Source organism: Copidosoma floridanum, unplaced genomic scaffold, assembly GCF_036245765.1.
Source record: "Copidosoma floridanum isolate Cflo_tuat_1 unplaced genomic scaffold, Cflo_Japanese_pri ptg000028l, whole genome shotgun sequence".
NCBI classification, from domain to species: Eukaryota; Metazoa; Arthropoda; class Insecta; order Hymenoptera; family Encyrtidae; genus Copidosoma; species Copidosoma floridanum.
Window position 1 is genome coordinate 5963045 of NW_028321905.1, and position 24824 is coordinate 5987868.

General features: G+C 32.4%; 1 protein-coding gene across 1 annotated transcript in view; it reads left to right on the forward strand.

Annotated features, from left to right (window-relative positions):
* The window catches only part of nmo (serine/threonine-protein kinase nemo), a 497113-nt gene extending 472646 nt beyond the window's left edge, over window positions 1-24467 (forward strand). The window contains exon 9 of the mRNA XM_023391687.2: window positions 23966-24467. Within this exon, the coding sequence (XP_023247455.1) occupies window positions 23966-24063 (98 nt within the window). The 3' untranslated portion in view covers window positions 24064-24467. The remainder of the gene's footprint in view (window positions 1-23965) is intronic.
* Window positions 24468-24824: the final 357 nt, after the last annotated feature.

Below are 24824 nucleotides of genomic sequence, written 5' to 3' on the forward strand. Positions count from 1 at the left end.
ATCACACAGTAAAAGATATGTTTTGTATTTGCTACATTTTGTTTTTTAATGTAATTACAGGATCTTCCACCTAAATCATTAAATAAATCTAATAGACTTATTTATAAAATATCTTCCTCTTGTTTTGACTCTATTGGCGCGTCTATAATTTAAACTATGTACTTAGTAGTAAAATTGGTTTAGCTTCCAACTATTAGGACGGCCCTACTTATTACTTACCATTGTGACTCGGTATCTTACCTATATTTGTTTAAGAATGGCTTAAGAAGCCCAATAAATTGTCAAATATAAGTGTCCCTCAAAACGTTTACTGAATTTCTTTATTATTAAGTCTTATTTATATGCTAAGGCTGTAAAACCTGTATCTTAATGACTTAGGGTTCTTATAATGTGTTATATATAGGTTTATTACGTACATGAGTAAGAAAATTGCACGAAAAGCCTAAGAATTAATCAAAATTAGGTATTTTAAAAATTAATCTTTAAAATCTTTTGATGTCTGAATGGCTTCAAATGCCTTGAAGAATAGTTTAAAAAAGAGTTGGTTAAAAAAGTTGTCTTTCGTAGTAGTTCTATCTCATATACCATCTACAATGAATATATGAAGCGATTCTACTACAAAAGTTTTAGGTCAAAAGATATGCGGTATTTTGTATAAGTCAATTTTCGTAAATTTTTAAAATTGATTTGTTTGCACCTCATACGTGAAGCTTAGCTGCTTGTATGGTTAAAGTGGTTTTAATGAGATAAAATTAAAGCTAGAATCAAATCCTATCGATTGAAAAAAAGTTTTGTTTCATTTATAGCCTCCGTTCAAAAGTTATTGCTGTTTAAACAGGAGCGATAAAAATGGCTACTAATGAAATTTCGTGTATTTTTGCCGGAAGTTCGTAGTTTTTAAAAAAGTTGCTGTACTTTTCCAAGGGTGGCACGAAACTCGAAAATTTCGTTTGTAATTGACAAAGCTTTGTTTCAGTAATCATTTGAGTCTAGTTTGGACCACCTAAAGTAGTGTACTCCTTTTCTACTAATGTTGGAAGTGGAATCGATGTTTATTAATGTATCTCACGAAAAAAAACCAATGAAACCAAACGTTAAGCCGAGTGCCTTATGTTCTATTCCAACGATACTAGGAAAAAAGTTTTCTCAATCTCCAATGAACTTACGAAAGCTAGCAAGAGACACTTTTACCATTAAGGGTACGGAACTGACTTTTCGAGCATTGCAGTACTATTGTGGCTCTTAGGCTTAACATGAACGATTTTTGGCTTAGAAAACGTCCGTACTAGTAAATAAATAGTACAGGAAATAAAGTTTTACTTATATGTGTGAGTAACTGAGTGCTTGGGCCAGGGATCCTACAGAAGTGACCAAAATTTTTGTGCACACGTAAATTGAAAATTTAAATATGTATCAATTAAAGAGATTAAAATTTTTGACAACTTTGGCTTATGCATTTTTCTTATTATAATGTGAGATTAAAAAAGTGATTACTACAAGGTGTTACCAAACACAACAGTGTGGGTTTTAAAGTGATTTACGCTATGATCGACATTTCAGTTCAAGTCATAAGAGATTTGGTATTTAATAAATGTGATATTTGATTTGGTATAAGTCTTGTTTATGGATTGAAAATTAATTTTATTACGGGATTAATGTATCACACATTATATACGGTGAAATATGGCAGAAAAACTAATTTTTTTCTAGTGGGAGCTTTTAGATAAGAAATTGATTTTGGGACAAGGTATAGAAGTAATAATTTGACTTCATTTTCTTAATCATCCCATTAAGTAGTTAAGACATCGGCTTAAAATTTTTTTTTTCTAAAAAAGTTTAACACTTGTAACAGAACTTCATGTGATTAGAATTTTAATTTAAGTTTCATGTAGTAAGTAGCATGAGCCCTGGACACGCAATTAGCCACATACTGCAGAATCATCCTAATAACAAATGCTGTTTGTACACATACATACACACATGTAAGTTATTTGAAGAGCCCACAAACTTATTAACAGTAAGCGTTTTTTAGAATTCCCACTAAATTTTTGCGTATTCAGGCTTTTTATATGCTTCAACTAGAACCTGCATGGATCTAAATCTCTTTATGGTATTCGAATGTGTTACATTCAGGTTAATTAAAAAATGTAGGCACCGAATCTTCTGAGTATTAATGCTGAGTCATATGTTAAGGCCGTAACCTGCAGAAATCTCAGTCCCTTAAAGGCAAAATAATGTGTTGTATATAGAAATATTACATATATTTGTGAAAAAACTGTTTAAAGAGCCCAAGAAGTTATTGAAAATACGCGTTTCTCAAATTTCTTATAATTTCTAAGTATTTAAGCTTATTCTTAACACAACCTATAAAAATCATAGACTCTAAGGTGTAGTAATGTTTTTTATCTAAGTATAACTACGTAATATATGTACGTTAAAGTATTTCAGAGGGCCCGACAAATTTTAAAATTAACCGTTCCTCAAATTTTCCACTTAATTTTTTTAGTATTAAGACTTATTTATATGCTAAGTCCATATCCTGCAAAAATCCTTAGAGGTATATTAATAAGTTGAATCTTACTATATTATAAGGTTTCATGTGTGGGGTGTTAAGTGACGACTTGGATGAATAAATAAATAAATTATTTTAAATTACTCTATTTTTTATCACATTTTTCTCTTTCTCAACTGTAAACTTAACTTTCTCAAGTTAAAGAGGTGTATCTCGCCTTATTATACAGTTCATTCACCACCACTGCCACTGCCACCGTGTACCAAAATCGTCAACTTGGGGAGTTAGAAACGAAAGGGGGTAGAGGTAGAAAGATACAGAAATGTTATTAAGTTATAAGCAAAAAAGGCAGCTTGATGGAGTCCGAGGGAGAGGGGTACAAAGCACGTAAGGAAAGGTATAAATAAATTTATATTATAGGTTATTTTACCACTGCCACCACTGCCATAGCCGTGTACATGAATTGGCAATTTAACATTGAAATCAATGTTAAAATAAAATTTGTAGTACATTAGCATTGTAGCAATTGTATATTGCAAAATTTTCAATAAAATTCATTTTGTTTTTAGTATGGTTGGTTTTAGATGGTTAGAGTTTAAATTTTTTTAAAATGAATAAAAAGTTTAAAAAAGTTAAAAGCCACGAGTACTGTCTTGCAGAATTATAAATATCCTTAAGGTCAACCACGTAAGATATTCTAACTGCGTGAACGCAAGCAGCAGCTAACTAATGGCCATAAAAGTAAAATAAATTGACAATAATTAAAACTTGCTAAAACGTTGTAAATGCAAACTTAACAAGTTATAATTCAGATCCTCGTAAAATTCAATTATTTAAGGCCTTACCTAATTTATTAAGACATAACATAAGACAAAACCGGGTTCTTAATTAAGTTTTATTTTCTAAATTTATAAATTTTTCAAAATTAAAAATTCCAATTGATAAAAACAAAATTTCTACTTTAATTAATAAATTTTATTCCAAGCAAAAAAAACTGACTCACAAATGATTAAGACCTTCACTTATACGTAAGATAAAAAGACGAATTGACATACTTAACTACCGCATAAAGTACACAGAAATTTGTACAGTAGTTTCAATTCAGTTAAAAATAGAGCATACCAATACCATGCCGTACATATCACTCGGTAAACCAGAATAACATAACGTCAAAGCAACGGTTTCAATAAAAAACATACTCTAAGTTAAAGTAAACAAGGCCCTTGGGCCAACGCAACTGTTCCTTTGTTCCTGACAAACAGAAATTATAATTATTAGTTTGTAGATCAAATCTACGAGTTCTACCCTTCACTTAGAAATTTGCACTTAACAAATAGGCTTTCCTGTGGGGAACTAAGCCTTTTTTCACGTAAAGCATGCTTTAACCAAATAAAAATTTGTGTTTCGCTTTTTTCATTTATACTTTCTTTTATTTATATTTATTTACAACCAGAGTGTACAAAACGTATAGAGCAAGGCAGACTGGTTAACCTGAACTCTAATTACCATGTATATAAAAAATATATAAAAATCTTATAAACTAATAACTATGAACTCAAGCGCCATTTTGGCTAACATCTAAACAGCAAAATAATATGATGTTCTTTGTAAAAGTAAACAAAAATATTTTCATACAACATCCATTTTTCTTATTTTATCTAGATTTTTTTTTTGTAATATCTAATAGTCCTAGATTTTTTTGTTAATTCATTAAATAATTTTATAGCACATATGTAACTGCCTTTATACCTCACAGTTTTTGTTACTTTTGGTAATTGTATTAGTTTATTTCTAGTTATACTATTCGAAGTCTTATGTTGTTTTTGTAATTCACATTAATAGAATCGAACATATTCAAAATCAAAGAGTTGTTTTACAGATAAGGGTTTATCTGTTATATAAATATTTTTATTTACAATTTTTACAAGTCTGCTTCGTATTTTCTGTAGAACATTAATATGGGTAATATATGCACCACCCCGAGAACTTGTTAAGTAATGACTTGCGTAAATTAATAAATTTTTTATTTCTTATTCTATTTTATATTATAGTTACTTCCTCAATTATAAAATTTTCAGACTCTTAAAAGAGTCATCCTTAATAAAGGTCGCCACCTAATAAAGCTGACTGTGTACTTCATAGCTCTTAGAAGTATCAAGTGACAACCGGACCGAGCTGCTAAGCCTAAACACACAAAGTCAGCAAGTACTGGCCCCATAGAATGTATGACAAAAAAGTTTTGACTAAAGCTTTGTACAAGGTGCATTTTTTTGCGTGGCGTCTTAGTTAGTAGCCCGCTGCCGCTCATTGAGTGCAGAAGTAAGTTACTAATTTAAAAGGAACTTTCTAAAGAGTGACTTGATGTTCTTTTTTTTATTCACATTAAAATACTAGTATCGACAAAGGCAGGTGACTTTCGCAACGAGATAAGCTCTTACCTATCACGTAGTGCCTGGAAGGGGCGTACGCTGACACACGCATTAAGTCTACCTAGTTTCAGGTACAATTCTAGTCCGTTGTGTGTGTACGTACTAGTATAGTGCGTACGTGGCCCTCTTCTTTCAGCGATTTTAACTGAGACGAGAGCTCGAGCTCACGCCAAGCGCTAGCCTCTACATACTCTTTGGTCAGCAGTAGGCTGGCACGCATCTTATGAAGCATGGTAAACTTCGCCAGGGTCAGCAACTTTCTCGTAGCAATGAGTATCAAAACCGCTTTAAGGGCCTTTTTCAAGCCATTTTGTGTCGCCTCGTCCGAGTTCACCTGTATCTGTCCAGGCCTACGGAAAGTTTTTCAGTATCGTTTCAATCATATTTTCTTTAATTTGAGAAGTACGCTCGTCAAGCAAATCAAGTTGTACATTGAGCGAATCAAAAAAGATCTAGCTTAATTCTCAGTTAAAGATGTTTTTTCTTCTTTGTCATCACCTAATAAATTGTTATTATGTCGCGATTTTTCCACGCGGTTGTGACTCAATTCAGTGTACGGATTTTCATTTGAATGAACAAGTTGCTATGTTTTTTAGAATAATGATTCTAATGTTGTTTTATTTTGTAATTGTTACCTGCAGAAGATTATACCAAGGTTTGTTAAATTTCCAAGATGTTGATGTACGACAAGAGAAGAGTGTATAAATATATTTGCAAAGGTTATTCAACGTTCAATTAGCTTCAGAGTCTCTGCTAATCGAGCGAATTACAGCAATATAAAATAAATTAATATTAAACCAAGACAATAAGAGGTTTTAGTAATTTGAACCAACAGTTTGACGACCTTAAGCCCTACTTTTTAATGCAGAAGACAATTTTACATAATTTCTCAAAAAAAATTTGAATTCTAATATAGATTTTTTATCTTGTTAAGAAAAGTTCTTTTACAGTTCAAAATTTGTTATTCTCTGACGCCTGTCAGGAGGTGTTGTTATTTTTTTTTCTGCTCATTAGAAATTTAATAAATTTTGAGCTGTACATTTTTTTCCCTAATACTTAAGTATGGTTAATGTCAAAGCTTAGATGGTACTCAAAATTTATAAGTTTCTGAAGTTTCAGAACGTTTATTTTAAATGTAGAAAGAGTAAGTATACAAATACTGAAATAGTAAGTTCATCAGGTTATATGAGGTTAATAACCTTATATGTTTTTTTAATAATAATCAACTTTTTTTCAAAGTATCTTTAATGTGCTGTTGAAATTTTCTTAGACATAATATGTTATACGTGCAAAAAACATAGTTGAACAATACCACTGAAAAAAAATTTAAGAAAAAAAAAAAGTACTAAAAATGTTTCGCATGATTTATAAATTAAATAGAAAGTTTTTACCTCAGTTATTAAAAGAGAATTGAAAGAGCTCAAGTTAGTCATCATATCAATACCAAATAAATTACCACTACACGTTCCAATTGTAGAAAAAAATTCTTAATGTTCCAGATTCATTCATAACGTACTTGAATGGAAATTTCACGTGTTTTTTATAAATTGACCTTTTACAATAGGACATTTCTAACAATTATAGAATGATTAATCTGTTAAAATCAGCTTCTGTTGCTCTAGTTTTTTTCAACGTAAAGTGTTTAATTATGATAGTAGTAGCGCTGGCTTAATTCTTTTCTTCATACTAGATTTTTATACAGACACCTTCTGCGGTAAACTGTAGGAATCACCTGAGCAATAGTCTCTAAATATTTTCTGTTCTGATTTAAAGGAGTATTAACAAGCAAAAATAAATATTTAATAAAGATTTGCTCAATAAAGTAGATTAAAGTATAAGAATCAATAGTTAGCAAGCATGTACTAAATGTACATACTAAATATATTTTCAGTAACAATAAAGGGGCGCTTTCCGTAATGAGATTAATTACTGAAATCTTTTCTCATACTGTTAAATTTTGAGCAAAAAAATTAAAAATTCAAGGTATTTATTTCATAATTTCATGTCAATCAGTTTACTGAATTTTGAATATTTCTTATATGTTTTTGGAACTATAGAAAAATTAAAAATTCTTACAATGTAGTGGATTCCACTTAGTTATGATAGACAAATCATTACGTACGCCACGTAAGATAGTATACGTACGGTTGAATTATATGATGTCTTATCTATAACAAGAACTTTACACGAGCAACACATTTAATAAGACATTTACACATACACAATCCGAAGCACAATGAAATTTGTAAACATTATGGAAAAAAAATTTTTAAGAAAAAATGCACTAAGAAATCTTTACAAGAAAGTTCAGAAAAGAGTACATAAAAAATTTTTATACTATGTGAATAACTATAAACAATAGCAGTCATGTTAAATTGAAAATTTTGTACAAAAAATCAAACGTCTATGCGTACCCATCAGTATATTCAAGTGTTTTATGTAAATTTAAAAGATAAAATTAATATAATAAAAGTCATACACAATAATATTTATAGTAAAAATTTCTTGAGTACCATGCTGGAAACTTTTTTTTTAGAAGTTAAACAATTACTTTTTATTCACATTTATTACGGACCTTTTTTTTAGTGTTTACCACAGATTCAATGAAGCTAATGTTTTTGTTACAACTGTACTTAACTCATATAAAAGGTATTAATGATATATTTTTACTACTTATACAACTTGTGTTGCTGAGTTAAAAAAAAATTTATTTTTAGTCAAAAACTGTTTACCTCCTACCTCAAAGCCTATATAGAGGATTATAATTTATTAACAGGAAGTTGGTGCGAACAGCGTGCAGAGAGGTCAAGCTCTACTAGTATATACATAGAAAGATATCTACGGAAAAATTATATTTTTGTCTCACATTTTCATAAAAAAAAATTTTCTGAAAAACACTTGTAAAACTAGACTCATTTTACTTGTTAAGTCAAATACTACTATAAGGAATAAACTTTTAACACGAGTTTCAGGGGAGGTGAGAGCCGTTTTCCGCAATTTACGTATGAAAATGATATCCATATAGATAATATGTATTGATACAACTTTAGTACGTTAATGACTAGAAAATGGTGTAAGGGTGTCATTTGCACTGTCTTCTTTTGGCTTTGTAGACACGTTGCTGCCTGTAAGGTTATTCTTTATTGATTTGGATTGTTTATGCGTAATAGATCCCTCTCCTTCCAGAATAAAAAATTCTGGAAGTTTTTCTTTCTCTTACACATTTCCTATACGCCGCAATTGATTTATATGTCGTGACTATACTCTCCCGTCATGCAATCTAACTTTATAATGCAGTTTATCTGTTCAACGCACTATTTAACTGAAAATCCACTTTTCTTTTCTTTTATACTTTCTTGCCACTATGCTATCTTCTACTGAAAGTTCTTTGTATTTTTTATTGTCATTATATTCCAATCATTTTATAATTTTTCTTGCTTTAATTAAATCTAACTAACATCTTATTTTTCTACTCATCATAAATTCTATTGGCAAACCCCCTGTGTTTGTATGAGGCATTGGACAAAATTGTGCCAAAATCAATTACAAATCCAACTGAAGTTTTTCTTTACGTTGTGATTTTTTTAGTGCTAATTTTATTGATTGTACGTATCTTTTAGCTTAACCGTTTGTCACTGGATGAAACGGAGTCATCAATACCATTGCTCTTTAGAAATCTTTGTAATGTTGTGAAAGTAAAAATTGGACCATTCTTAGACACTAAGATCTTTGGAATTCCAAATTCTCCAAAAGTTTCTGTACTAACTGTAATCGTCGATTTACTTAACACATCGCTTACAGTATACACTTCTGGTCAAATCGAAAACGCATTTATTAGAATAAAAAAGTGTTTTCTAAAAAATAGGCTGGCAAAATCTAAATGGACGCTATCAAAATATGCTTTCGCTAGGTCTCATATGTGTATGTCTGCTTTTATAAGATTATTTTTGTACATTCGACATTGTGAACAGTCTTTTATATTCTTTTATATATCGTTACGTGTATTTGGCCACCAGCAAGCCCTTTAGCAAGATCTTTTATTTTTACTATTCCAAAATTATCGTTATGTAATTCTGGCAAAATCGTATTTCGTAATTCCTTCACCACAACAACTTGATGTTTTCGCATTAGTATACCTTGTTTCAAAGTATATTCACGTGGATCAATATACCATGCTTCCTTTGCCGTAAGACTTTTCACGTTTTTTACTACAATCATCACATATTGTAATTCGCGATCTGGATGTGCTCTTTTTAGTATGGTACTTGGATTGACTGATGAAGTTTCAAAAGTATAAATACAGAACAAATCAACAGTATTTATATTTTCTTTTTGTCAATTACCTGTAGTCTAGAGAGTTCGCCTGCATTGCCATTGTTCTCTGATTTCTTGTAGTTAATATTATATTCAAAACCACGTGTAAGGATTGCGTAATGTTGTATTCTGACTGTACTGTCCCGAGGAAATTCTTCGTTTTTGGCAAAAATCTGTGTATGTGGTCTGTGGTGCGCCATTGGTATTAAGTTATTCTCGTAAAGGTATTGGTAAAATTTTTTAATCGCATAAACAATGGCTAACGCTTTTTTATTTTTCTGACCTTATTTTGTATTTTGTGAACTATATTGTATTGGTTTCTGGATTTTATCAGGCAAACAATGCAATAACACTGCCCTGACTCCGCATGGGCTCGCATCCTTTGCCAGCACGAGAGATAAATTTGGATTATAATGCTTTAAGTATTCTCCCCTGATAAAAGATTTCTTTGATTGCAGAAATGCTTTCTTCTGACTGTTTGACCACGTAAACTTATTTTAAATGCGTAAGAGTTCATACGAGGGTTCTAAAATTAAACTCATGGTTTTCATAAATCTACCGTAATAATTAAAAAATCCAACAAAAGCTTGTTTCTCTGAAATATTCGTTGGTCTCTTTTTTTTTTATTGCTTCTAATTTTTGTGTATCTTTGTGTAATCCATTTTTATCGATTAGGTTACAGCGGTAATATGTTCTTGAAGCAAAAAATTTACATTTTTTTCGATTTATTTTTATATAGTATTTATTCCGTACCTAAAAAACTTCTTCTAACGTTAACATAAGCTCCATAAATAATTTTCTAAAAAATTTTTAATGCCTATAAAACCGCAAAGTATGTTTTTCATTTTCTCTTGCTAAATTGCTGGTGCTGGAGCTTCACTGTACATTAGTTGACTGCATTTCAATAGTCCTCGATATGTTCAATTCGTTAGTACATTTTTACTCTTATCTTTGACTTGTAATTGTAAATAAACTAGTTTGAAATCTAATTTTGTAAATGCAGTACAATCTGACATTTTTGAGAAAACTTACTCTACTGCAGGAAGCGAGAGCTTACTTATTTTTAATTTTAGGTTTGTTGTAACGCTGTAGTCTCCACAAATTCTTGCTTGATTATTTTTTTTAAGCACAGGTACAATAAGAGTGGTAAAATCTGGAGTATTAACTTTCTCTAAAACACCTTCTTTAACAAGTAAGTCTAATTCTTTACCCACCAAAAATATCAATTTTAACGGTAAAACCCTAGGCTGTAGAAAAACAGGTTTAACGTTTTCTTTTAATATGAATGACACTTAAACGTTGTTTATTGTGCTTATATTCTCGCTCGTAATTTTTTTTATTTATTTAATAGTTTCTCAATTAATGAACTCTTTTGTACTTCTGAAAGTTATACTTGTAAAATTCGATCAAATTAAGTATTTAATCCATTTTTTCAAATAATTTTTTTAATCCGTTTACGCTCCATAAGTGGCAATCCTTCGATACTCGTAATGAATGAATTCCCTGTACTACAAAAATTTTCGCACTTCAAATCTACTTTAATGTACTCTATAACATTTATTTTCTGCTTAGAGTACGTAATTAGCTGTCGATCTGTTCGTAGCACCAGTGCTCCTAGAAAAAGTTGTTTTGTCTGCTCTCTTCTCATGAGCGTAATGGCGGCTCCCTTGTTGACTTCAAAGTTGACTTGTTTTCAGTTGACCGAAAGTGTTTGAAATAATTTTTCTTATCTGCCTTCCATTTAAACACCTAGTACCTCTATGTAATCCGTATCCACTGCTGTCTCTTCTTCGATTGCAAATAGCGAATTTTTTTTTTGAAGCATACTTTTGCTAAATCTCCTTGTTTGTCACAGAAGTTGCACTTGATAGTCACTGACAATTCATCATTTCCCATTGCTTCCCCTGATGGTTTGGATGATTAAGCGCAGCTAAGGTCTGCAATAAGTATTCCACTTTTATTCTTCAAGATCTTATTTACGCTTTGAGGGCACTTTATTTTTGGTTTTCTTAGTGCCTTCCTAAATGCTAAGCAGCCACTGCTACCTGCTCTATGTTTTGCTTCTTCTGTTTTGTCAGCGAAACGTCGGGCCTTCACCATGCAATCTTTTTTCTGGTAATCTTAGCTGTAGTATCGAAAGCATGACTTTAACCGGTCCTTCTTTTCACAATTTTGAGCTATGTGCTCGTACTCCAGGCACCTGTAGCGCCTGATGACTGATACGTCTTTTCTTTTGGCAGCTAGTTAAGCCTATTAGTAAACTCTTCATACCATCTATCTTTCTGGCATCGGCCTCTCCAGTGTTAACCCGAGTGACCTTTTGCCCTTTTTTGTTCACTCCTACCAGCATCACCGTTCTTATTTACGATGAGCACCCAGAAGTCTTGCCTAGCGCCAATTTCACGTCCTCTTTTCTTGTGATTGGATCTAGGTCATGTATTTAAAGTGTAACTCTCTTTTATTCATTTTTAACTGATCCTAGCCCTTCTACAGTCTTGGCTAGACTGTTATCCAGGGCCTCTATGATTTTAACTCTTCTGACCTTATGGAGATCTTCCTTGCAGGCCGTGGTTACTCCTTTAACTGTGATTTAAGCTGTTTTTGACTTAAAATCTGTCCTCATCTGTTTTAGAAACCCAGCGAAGCCCTGCCTTCGCGTGACTTAAACAAGAATTTTTTCCTACTTTTTTTTGGCATTATTTCGTTGGCTTATTCTAGGAGATTTTTCATCTTTTTTCTTGTTCCTTCACGGGTATATAAAAACCTATACAGAAGATTAAATGTCTTTTTTATATCTTTTTTTATGGGCATCACTGTTTTTTGAACAAGTTTTTGTTGCTGGTTCCACTATATTTTTATCAACAAGCTTTTTAACACGCTTTTATTAGCTTAACTTGTAACTAACTATGTATGTAAGAAAATCTTGAAATCTTAATTTGACCCACTTCCCAGTCTTCGATTAGGATGAAATTTTGCACACGCTCAGAGTTCTAATGACAATACATGACTAGCTAAGAAACTTCATTACAAATCCAATATGATGGCCTCCCCAAGATGGTGGACTGGCTGTTTAATATCCACCCCCATGAAATGGATATAAAATAAACGGGTTTGCTGTCAGGAATACGGAAAAAATAGTCACGTGACTTAAATTCAATATGGCAGGCGTCCAAGATGGTAGACAGGCTATTGGAAATGCACCCCCATGATATAAGTATCAAATGAAAGGGTTTGCTGTCAGAAATACGAATAAATAGTCACGTAACTTAAATCCAACATGATGGACATCCAAGATGGAGGATTGGCTATTAGAAATACACCCCCATAATATAGGTATTAAATGAAAGAGTTTGCTAAATGGGAGACGAAAAAAATAATCAAGTGACCTAAATCCAACATGGCGGCCATATAAGGTGGTGGATTGGCTATTTAAAATGCAACCCTATGATTAAGGTGTAAAATGAAAGAGTTTGTTGAAAGTAATGCGAAATGACATTTTCTTACCAAGTTATCATGTCATGGGTATCAATTAATAAGGTTCGACGAGAGGAGTACGAAGATTAGACTTTAAGTCGATGATATCCCACCTAAGCCAAGGTAGGATACGCACCGAGGGCAGAATGGTATGAGGGTGGTAAAAAATATCACGTCGCTAGCATCACCTTAGGGCACCGGGCGCAAACCTATTGTAATTAGCCTTGCGTTTCTACATGAACCTCTGAAGGGGGGGGGGGTCGACTGTCTTTTTGTCCACTATTCCTGGGAATAACATGATGAAAAATCAAACAAAAAAACTAAAACCATTAGAAACAGCAACGCAGAGAAAACGACGAGTGGATAAAGAACAAAGAAAGTGCGAAGAGAAAAAACCTAAATTGAGTGAAACAGACACAGACAAAGAAAATAAAAAAATAGTTGTTTAAAGGACTAACAACAGGCTCTTAGCACGCACTAAAAATAACAAAATAATTTAGACATTTAGTTTAATGACTCAAGAATTTTCCCAATGCCAAATTCTCATTAGATCGCAGGTAAACATAAACAATTGCAGTTCGTGATAAACGATAAATAATTATACATGCGAAATAGTTATTAGTAGATAATCATATTTATTAAATATTTACTATGATTTATTATGAAAGAAAGCTTGGAGCGTTTTGTTCAAAAAAGTAAAGATTACATAAACGCTCCATGCTTTCTTTCATAGTAAATCATAGTGAATATTTAATAAAGATGATTACTTACTTCTAACCATTTTGCATAGGTAATTATTTATTGAATATCTTGAACTTAAATCATTTATGTTAACCTGCGATCTAATGAAGATTTGGCAAAGGGAAAACTCTTGAGTCATCAAAATAAATGTCCAAATTATTTTGTAATTTTTAGTGCGTGCTAATTAATCGTCAGTTTAAGTTTTGTAAAAATAAAGTCCTCCTTTGTCTGCTCAGCCATTAGCCTGATCTCGAGTTGCTGATGTATACCAGATCCATCTCGGTGTTGTTGCTAAAAAAGTTGATAGCACTGACATTGTTTGTGGTACTCCAGTGCTTAGCAGCCTATCTCATTCATGGCTGAGTAAAAATGTGGAGCCCTTCTGTGAGTGTTTTGTATTAAAGGTTGTCTCCTCTAGCCTTTCGAGTGTAGTGCTAAAAGAGGTAGCTTGGTTTCCCACTACCTTTGGGTAGTTGCATGATGACGACGCCTATCCTCCCGCTGGTACAGCTGCCACTATTGAGGGATCTGATGTCCCTTGCACGAAGAATTTTTACGAGTTAGTTCTCTTTATATTTGCTCTTTGTGACCTTGTGTGAGTTGTGCTGCTTGGCAAGGGACAGTGCTGCCCTTCTTTGTTCCAATGAAAACCTCTGACAATTGTTTACCAGTGCAGTGGCCTCCCTGTTACCTCGCCTCTTGCTCGGACTGGCTAGGAGACGTCACTCCTCTCAGTTTCTACCACAGAGAACTGCTCTGGCATTATGTGAAAACTGTTTTTTAGAAGGTGTATGTGCAGTATATGTTCATGGTAGTTCATTACGTGTGCCCCAGAGAAAGGCAGCCTTGTATACGAACCCCCAGTCCCACGAGTCTGGCAGTGCCGGCTGGGTTATCTCCATGTAGCCTCTTCAGCGGTAGTAAGCCGATATTATGTAGCCTACCACGTTTTAATAAATGAGACATACAGCCTTGTCAGATGCAGTTACGTGGCATTATCCAGATCTTGTCGTCTGGCTTGACTGTTCCGCCAAAACTTCCACGCTGTAAAGGAACGATGCATGTAATTAGCCTCTAAGGACAGCCCACGAGTGAACCTACGTTAGTGTAGTGTAAGTGTAGTGAATGCTTTGAAAAGAATACTGTAACCGTCATTAACCTGTACATAAAATGGGGTAGTATGCTTTTTGGTTTAAAGCTATCTCACCCAATCCGCTAAAAGCAGCGTGATCTTCGTCAAGGTCTTGCATACGTGAGAAAAAAGCTAGTATGTTAATAATTACCATTATTACTTTTATGGTAATAATAAGAGATATAGTAATAATTAATAATATTAAGAACCACAACTTGGTATTAACAAGCATGACTATTTGTTAAGGTAATCAATTACATAAATCAATATTTCGCTGTTCTGCTGACATCCTCTTCAGGATTGGAGATCTACAATTATAATCGAATTAATATTTAGTAAAAGTTTAACAAAAGTAGAACAATCAATTTGTATGTACAAATATTCATAAATATAATGATATACCATGTAGGTGCCAAGACAACACGTCATAGAGACACCCATAGCGCCTAAAATTTCGTCCACATATTGCAACAATTTAAATTAGTGACAATAACAGTCATGTTCTTAAAATTCAATTATATATTAATCAGAAAAGTTTTTTCCCAAAAGTCATTTAAGGACAGCGTAGACATGTAAACAGTTAAAGTAAGCTAAGATCGGTGCACCTACTTAATATACATCATAGAAAACAGCCATCAGTGAAAGAGACCTTATACCAAGGATGTAAAAGATATATGTAGAATTGTATACAAATAGCTTAAAATAAATATGAGATTTTTCGTTGCTTTGATTATGAAAATGTTTCACTAAAACCTTTAATTTAATTTTTCATTTTTTTTGTCTAATTTTGTATAAAAATTTTCGTAAGAGTTGTTGAGTTCTTATGTATCTAATTATCTACTTATATAATTATTAAATAAAATTATAAAAATAATTTCAGAAAATTTACATTTGTACTTATAAGGCTCTCGATCAAGGACCACTGTTCTCTCGAATTTGAAACCGTGAGGACAGTGTGTAGAATGGCAGTACACGGTGGACCTTTTGTCACTGTTTTTAATGTTACGTTAGGGTTCTTGCAAACGCACGCATAAGTGCCTCTTACTTTGGCCAATGTAATACAGACCGCACCTACATGCAATCTTATAGATAATGCTACTCATGTCTAACTTATTTATTGAGTGCTTTCTAATCTTGATAATACAAATTAAATCCTTAGAATCTGTGTAAACAACATGTTTATTTTACTTTGACAAGGCCTTACGTAAAGTAATTTCCATAGATTGGAAAAATGGAAGGGCAAGGAACACATTTCTGTTTAAAACTGACAGATTTGAAGCACGAAAAGCAACTCTTTTATAGCATTCTTGTAGATTTTTGATGCGAGATTCCTGGAAACCTGTTTTCTGTCTATTAGGAAAATTGACTTGATCTTTCATGCATCTGTCTATAAAATGTGAAGGATGAGCATTATTCGTAAGAGTCTTACGAGCTGCTGTAATATTCTTTGATTCAAACGATTAATCGGCAAGTTTAAAAGTTTTGTCAATCATAGAAAACACAATGACTATCTTAGCATTGTGGGTTGTGTGAAAAAAAGTTGAGTATTTTATCTCAATCTAAGAGTTTTTTGTATAAATCTATTGTACTAATAAAATTGATTATACGTGTAATGTAAATATTTAAGAAAGCAATGAGATTGTTGACTTCGTATTCGACTGTAAACTGTATGAATGGATCCAAATTGTTAAAAAGGTTTAAGACATGGTTTATTCGATCAGCTTTTATTACTAATAGGCAATCATCAACATATCTCAAATACAGAAAAATATAATCATGGCAACCATTCAGTACTTAACTCTCTCAAGATTCTAACATGACTTCTGCAAACCAAGGTAAATAATAACCTCCGGTGAGAGCTCCGGAAGATTTCTTAGATACGTTGCCATGGAAAGAAAAATTATTAGAATTGATGAGAAAGTCAATTTCATCTAAGAACTTAGTCCAGTCTGTATCTGAGAGGTTAAAAAAATGTTAATTTTTGGCAAAATACATCTTTTGATTAGAAAAAAAAAAAATTTGTATATAGTGATACTACGTCAACAGAAACAAAAGAATAATTATCTGGAAGTACTCATTTTCTAATTTTTTCTTTAACTCCATAGAAACTTTTTACAAAATATTTTGGTTTGTTAAAAAATGTACTCAAAAGTGTTGAAAACTATTAATTAAGTTGATGAATGGAGGAACCAATTAAATACACGATTAATCTTGTCAGAAAACCATCCTTATGTGCCTTAATTAGGCCATAGGCTTTGGACAAATGACTTTCATTTAAATTGGAACCATCAGGCTCTGGAAACTTCATTGCGTTGAAAACACCCTTGTCCTTCTATTTCGTGATAAGATTCTTAACAGAGTGAATCAATTGGAAAAGGACTCCTTTGCTATCATTGTCCTTTAATTAAGTATAATATAAAACATCTGAAAAAATGGCACTGACCTTACATAAATAATCGTCTTTATACAAAACAACAGTGGCACCTCCTTTGTCTGCCCCAATAACTAAATGTTTAGAGTGGTATTTTAAAAAGCTTTTAGTGAAATTCATATTACTAAAAGTTATATTATTAAAATAGGAAGTCCTATAATTTTTTACTATCTGATTTAAAAAAAAATTAAGCACGTTTATTAATATTTGTATAAAGATCTTTGTCAAATTTATTAAGAGTTAGAGTGCAGTTCAGAGATTTAAAAAATTTAATAATAAATTGTGAACCAGGAAAAAGTGTAAAATCAAATTAGGCCCCTTGTTTTGAAGTGAAAACAGACTTTAAAAAGTCAGATAGTTAAAAATTGTGGGACTTGTTGTTTTGATAATACTACTGTCAAAAATATGAATTTAACCAAAAACTTTTTAAAAGACCATACTGAATTTTCAGTTACTAGGACAGACAAAAGAGGTACTGCTGTTGGTTTGTATAAAAAAGATTATTTCTGTTAGGTGAATGCCGTTTTGTCTGATTATTCATATTACATTGAATTAAAAGGCAATGATACCAGAGGAGTCCTTTGCCAAGTAATAAGCTCATTGAAGAATCTTATCGAGAAATGGGAAGACAAAAGGGTTTTGTACGCAATAGAGATTTGAGAGCCTGATATTTAAAATTTAAACGAAAATCAGTTATCCAGGGCCTATGGTCTAATAAAGGCACATAAGGATGGTTTTCTGGCAAGGCAAATCGTGTCTTCAATTGGTTCTTCCATTTATTAACTAAATAAATGGTTTTCAACTTTTATCAACAAACTTTTAAGCAAATCTAAATATACTGTAACAAATTCCTATGGAGTTGAAGAAAAAATTAAAAAATTAGTAATTTCAGATGATTATTCTCTTGTTTTTTTTACCGTAAGTAGCATTGTCCATAAAATTGCCTGCAAGTGCGGTCTATGTTACATTGGCCAAAGTAAGAGACACTTCTACGTGCGTTTGCAAAAACATAAACGTTACATTAAAAACAGTTATAACAGGTCCACCCTGTACTGCCATTCTACACACTGTCTGCAGAGTTTCAAATTCAAGAGAACAGTGGTCCTTAATCGAGAGCCTAATAGGTACGAATGTAAATTTCCTAAAACTGTTTTTATAACTTTCTTCAATATTGATATTATTCATTTATATAATTATTTTTTTTACTTTAATTCTTATTTAATTATATTAAAATAAAAATTTTTTTCCAATGGCAAGGTATACATATAAGTAACCTTTTTGAGCTCCCATGGAAAGTTTTTGTTTACCTAGGTTCACGGAAGTTACATTAGAATCTTTGGAGACTTTAGTACTGAATGGCTGCCATTATTCTGTTTTGCTGTATTTGAAATATGTTGATGATTGCCGATAAGATATAAAAACTGATCGAACAAACTATGTCCTAAACCTTTTCAACCATTGAAATCCATTTATTCAGTTATTACGTCGGCGTGACGTACTATTTGAGTTAATGCTTTCGCTTAATAACTTGGAACACACGCTGGTCACGTAAATGGGACACAGGGCTGAACGAGAAGTTCTAATTAACGACACGGTATTTGCAAAGGAGGCTACGACTATTTCACCCGACTGGAACCGACTGCTGGGCAATATTCCAATGCACTTACTCGTGGCTCGTCTAAGATTGGTCGATTTTACCCGGGGTGGCGTACCGAAGGGTATCCCGTCCGCGATCTAGATATTACCGGCACCGTTACGGGTAAAGGTATTGTTTCTAGAGGTTACGTGGGGGTAAATGATAACTTGACTCGCTATCTGACTCGGATGTACTAATACCGTCGCGAGTACTGGTTTTTGTGTTAATCCGATTAGTTGTTGCTCTGATGGTACCACTACCGTGGCGGATAATGGTGTGCGCGTAAAAGAAACAAAACTCAGTAATTTCCGGTGATCCACGGGTACCAATACCGTGGTGGATAGTGGTGTGCTCGTTTGTTTCGTTATGGACCTGGTCAAAAAAAAAAAAAACAGAAAAAGAGGGAATAAGAAAAATTTGAGATAGAAACTTTAACACTTACTTTTATTTAAGTATATAACAGGAGTACACGGCGAACCAGTGTAGAATGAGGCGAGTGACGTCCGATTTGAAATGTACCGCGCTTGTGAAAGACTAAGTGATAGTAGAGGCGAACTCTAACTGTTCAGTCGACCGTTTGAGCGTGAAAAACAAAATTAACCGCCTTTTCCGGGGCCTCCAGGCTTTTTTATAGGGAGTGGTAGACCTCGGTCATGCGCTGGTTCGATAACAACGCAGGAAAGCTTGCCGGGAGAAAATCTTGCAAAAATGACAATAGCTGAAAATCCAATTGGCTAGAACTGTTCTAGTTTAGCCACTGAGAAATTGGCCCTTCCCACATCCGATTTACTCTCCTCTTGGCGCTAAGAGAAGGTAAGGTGATTTACTTGTTTATGCCCGTCCTTTCATTTTTACGTACAAGTTTGACAGGATTTCAACATGACTTAACATTAATTTTAAAACAGATTATTATTAATATTTAGTAATGCTAATCACCAGTCGTTTGTTCAACTGAACTCGTTGCAAAAAGAGCGGTAAAAATTGTTTAACAATTCAATTAATGCTAGGGTAAATTAACGATCGGTGTGTTACGATTTATCAGTTAATAATACTACTTAAACGCCAAAACGGTGGCCGCTGCCGTAATAACTTATAATTATAATATTAGTGGTAGTAGTTACAATAATAATAATAATAATAATAATAATAATAATAATAATAATAACAATAATAATAAAATAATAATAATAAAATAATAATAATAATAATAATGATAATAATAGTAACTATAATAATAATTGTAGTACTAATAATAAGAATAGTGGTTGTTGGAATAATCATGAGAATAATAGTGCTTTGCCAGTCGCAAGTTAACATAATTAGGTTTACTGGTAGTTTTGAATGTTTATAATGTTGCAAAAATAATACGGAATTTTTGTAGAACTTTAGTCAACATGTTTTTTTGCTGCTAGTCGTTGGAGAGGGAGTGGTCTCGTGGTACCTTAGGGAATCAGAAACTCCGTTACCTCTATTGGAGGCAGGCGTATAGACTCTCTCTCTCTCTCTCTCTCTCGCTCTTGACATCTCCGAGTCAAGAAAAGGAGAAATGTTAACTCTCCGTTTTCCTTTACACTTGGAAAAAGGTGTTAGCAATTGACTATATTATAAATTAGACTATTGCAGTATGTTTATGAAATTATTAATGTGATGCAAAAAAGGTTACTTGGTAAATCATGTGCTTGCGAACTTGAATGAAAAAAATTGGGTGATCCCTTGAAAGTTAATAAAGTTGTTTACAAGGCTTGTCGTAGTTAATATGTCATGCAGTTGTTTGCTAGTGTCGTAGTGTGTACTGGTTGCTTGTGATGATTCTGGCTTTAACTAATATTTCCACTTATTTGTATGTATGAATTCTGAACTATCCTAATATTTAACTTTATGTTCTTTAATCCTAATCTAAAATTATGTTCGCCTTTAATATTACCGTTCAGTTCAACTATTTCCAGTTGAACTTTTGCATCTATGGTTGTCAAAAAATATTTTGTTTTTCATTTTCGGTCAGTATAGGCCTGCGTGCATGTACATGAATCATTATTGTACTGCAAGTACGAGTAACTTGCAGGTGATTCACCTCTTTTTACATGCACGTTGGTCCTTGCTTAAGTGCTTTCAAAACAACATTCCTACGGAATACGCAGGGAAAAAAGAATTTGTTGGTAATTAGGCCTACCGACATTACACAGTTAACAGTCGAATATGAAATCAACAATTTAACTCCCTTCTAAGATATCTACATTGCACGAATAATGAATTCCATTAGTATAATAGATTTATATAAACCAGTGGACAGTAGGTGCTTGGATACTAAGGTATGAAGTTACCCTTTTATAAAACTATATGGCAAACAAAACAATAATGAGTAAAAAAATGTCTTCTATGAAACCATATTGCGCTTTTATTGAATCTTTTGATGGTTTAAAATTAATTTTCAGATTACATCTGTAATATCACGCTCATATTTATCACATACGCTCCCACACTTATGACTAGTCCATATTTAATACCTAAAATATCATTGTATCTAGAAAATTCAGAAAAACCATTCTGTCGTATCACTTTCTATAATAGGATAGTATCACATACCAGTGAATGCCACTTCAGGACGTTTATCACACACAGATTTTTTTGATAGATATTATTTAAATGTCAAATTATTTGTAATGAAACAAAATTAATAAATAATTTATTCCGTAAAATGATTTTTTTTTTTTCATGCTTTTCAGAAAACTTAAAAATTAGTGTATATTATCAGAGAAGATTTCTAATGTATTAATAAATATTTATTCCTATAAAGTTAACCTGTTACATTATCTCGTTGACCACTGTCATTGCCATTAATTCTTATCTTGGGGATAAATTTAATTTTCCCGGATCTTGTTTTTTTAATGGACAGGTTAGGAGTCTTCTTCAGACCTTCTGGGCTCCTGTTTTGCTTGCCTGTCAACACGTTTTACATAAATCTAGATTAAATAGAGCATATGGTTCTCACCCTTTTATCTGATCCATACGTCTTTCGCATCAGACTATCATCAGCTTGTTCTAGGAGGTTTTCTATCTTCTTCCTTGACCCTTAATGGAAGTCCTTAAACTTATGCAGAAAGTTCAATGCTATGTTTATACCTTTTTTTATCAGCGTTACTGTTTTTATGTACGTCATTGTTGCTGCTTCTCCCTTATCTTTGATTATTTCCTCGAGTTCAGTAATTACGATATCCCCGATAACTGCTTCATAGTTTATTCTGATCTTAAGTTCCTGGTTTATTTCTGATCCATTTCGGTATTATTGCTGAAAGAACCATCAGTACTGACGTCACTTGCTCCGCTCTACTACTACAGGCTTAGCAGCCTGTCTCGTCCATGGCTGGGCAGAAATGTGAAGCTCTTCTGTAAGTGTTTTTTTATCGGAGGTTGTCTCCTCGTTTTTATTTTGGACGCCTTTGTGGCCTCCCCCATAATCGGTGAGGCCAACACTAGTCACCCGGGTTCTCACCAGGTTGGAACTGGTAGCGGATTTTCTCAGAGATGTTATCGCATGGGGTACTAAGTTTTTATCAGTGTCGCCCATCGTAGGTCTTATTCGAGAACCTACCCTAGGTTTTTTATGAGGTGTTTTGGTCGGCGTTTTGGTCCATGGGAAGTATTTTATTTCGTTCCAATTACCTACGGGCACAAGTTCCGAATACCGTAGCAACCTAGAACCACACACCCGCGGAAGTTCTCTATCTGTCACCGGGAGGAACGCGTCCCAGAGGCTGAGTGCCTTAGCCCTGGGATTATTATTATTCTTATTCTTATTATTATTTTATTCTCTCTGTCTCTATTATCGTTATCATTATTGTTATTTTTATTATTATTAGTACTATTATAAGTATTATTATTACTATTATAAGTATTGTAAATATTATTATTATTATTATTATTATTATTATTATTATTATTATTACCACTATTACACAAATGCATACACCAAACCTAAGCAATGTGTTTGGTTATAGCACGCATTGGTTGACTAATTTTGTTACGGAAGTGTACAATACAATTTCTTTTTAATTAACTTTCATTGGCTTATGCCTTGAAATGCGAAGTAATTTATGATACAGAAATTGAGATTTTCTGTGTGATTACAATAAACTTATCTACACATCATTTCTTTCCTATTTATTTTTTATCAAAAAGAACAGTGCCATGATACCTCGCACTGAGAAATATCTACCTCTTTAACTAAACATACGACGTGATTTAATAGTAATACTGGTGTTTTGAAAAATGATAAAACTATAGTATGCCCTGTTAAGACATTTCTTTTCTCTTATACTCTTATCATGACGGCACACAGATTGCTGTACTAAAAGTTTATGAAGTCCATAAGAGTAATAAATTTATTTATAAGACAATGTCACTATCAATTTGCTTTTAATGAAAACTCATTAAAGCTTACACTTAAAATTTCTCTACTTGAACGTTTTCATGCATTTTGTTGTTATAAGTTACAACTTTAAAATATACTGTTAACGTACAACTCCTAAATCAATAAAAGACATACTAAATCTTACTTTAAGATATTTTATAAAGTGAAGATAACTTCGACTTTACTAAAATATGCTTAACAAATAATATTATATTAAAAGTGTTTTGTATTACACATTTGTTACTTGTATGACTCACTGGTACTGTGACTGTAGTAGACAAGCCATTTGAAAACCACAAGGCTTACTCCGGATTTGGCCTTGATTTGAACTACTAGTGCCATTACCGCTAAAACGGCTTGGTAAGTTTAGTTAAAACTGTAGAAGACTTTCTTTTAGTGTAGTTTTTATACTTCTGAAGTATGGCCTCCAATAGTTTTTTGCAACCTAAAAAATTAAGAGTAGTACTAAAGGATTGTTACATAACAAGTACAGATAAACCAAGTAAATCATCGCAAGAGCTTAAGGCTGTTCCAAAAATATAGTTTTAAAAGTGTTCTTGGACTTGTGCTACTCCAGCGCTAGCCTAATAGAATATTTTATTGGGACTATATTAATTACTAACATTGAAGAATACAATAAAATAAAGTTTATTTCAAAGAAAAAAAATTTGTTTAGTAATAGACAGTATAATAAATTAACATCACTTTTTAAGGATTTTTAGAATTTTATTTCGAAACAAGACTTGTGCTCATAATTATGTTATATACATTTTCAAGTCTTTTATTAAAATTGATAATAGCGCCATAGTTTTTAATATTCTAAAATAATTTTTTTACTAGTAAAAGGTATTTAAATGTTGAGTATAACTTTTTTGTTTTTTTTTACAGAAGAAATGCACAAGTTCATTGCTGAACAGCTAAATACGTCGAGAGTACCTTTATGTATAAATCCACAGTCGGCTGCATTTAAAAGTTTTGCAAGATGAAATTTTATGGACTACTTTCATATTTTAACGATGTAATACTACTCATCAAAGATGTAAAAAATTTAAATCACTTTTTTTTGTTAATAAGTACAGTATAAGAAACTGCGAAATGGAGAACACAAGATAGGGTAATTTGTCAAAAAGTAAGAATAAGTGAAAACTTCTCACTGAATACCAATCAACAAGTGATGAAGTACTCTGCACTTATAAGTTCTAATTGTTAGTGATTAGGAAACATTAAATGATTAGTATATTATTCTGCAAAGTACTACAATTTCGATTTTAGGAAGAAGAGAACTATAAAGAAAAATAATCTTAAACGATAACTTAGTCATCGCCTTAATAGTTTAAAAAATCATGGTGTCAAACTGTCGACTACGATTCATATGCAAAATAACGTACATAGAGACTATTTATTAATAAACTACGTTTTATAAAATTTTTTATGTGTCAATATGTCAGTTAAATGATTACTACTTTTTTCTTTGCTCCCAAAATTTTCACCAATTTTCTTAATACATATTATATTACGCCAGAAAAAACGAAAGTATGGTATTCTCATTCAGGTGTTTATAATTTTTATCCGAGTTGAAAGCAAGGTAAGGAAAGATCTAATAGTCAATTCCATACTTTTTTGTGTATAGCGTTAATTACTTTTCACTTTTTTCCTTTAAAATACAAAGTTTTTCCGACGATTTCAGGGTCAAGAGCGCAATATTACCTTCTGGGCAAAAGCTGGCATTCTTTTATCATAAAAAAGT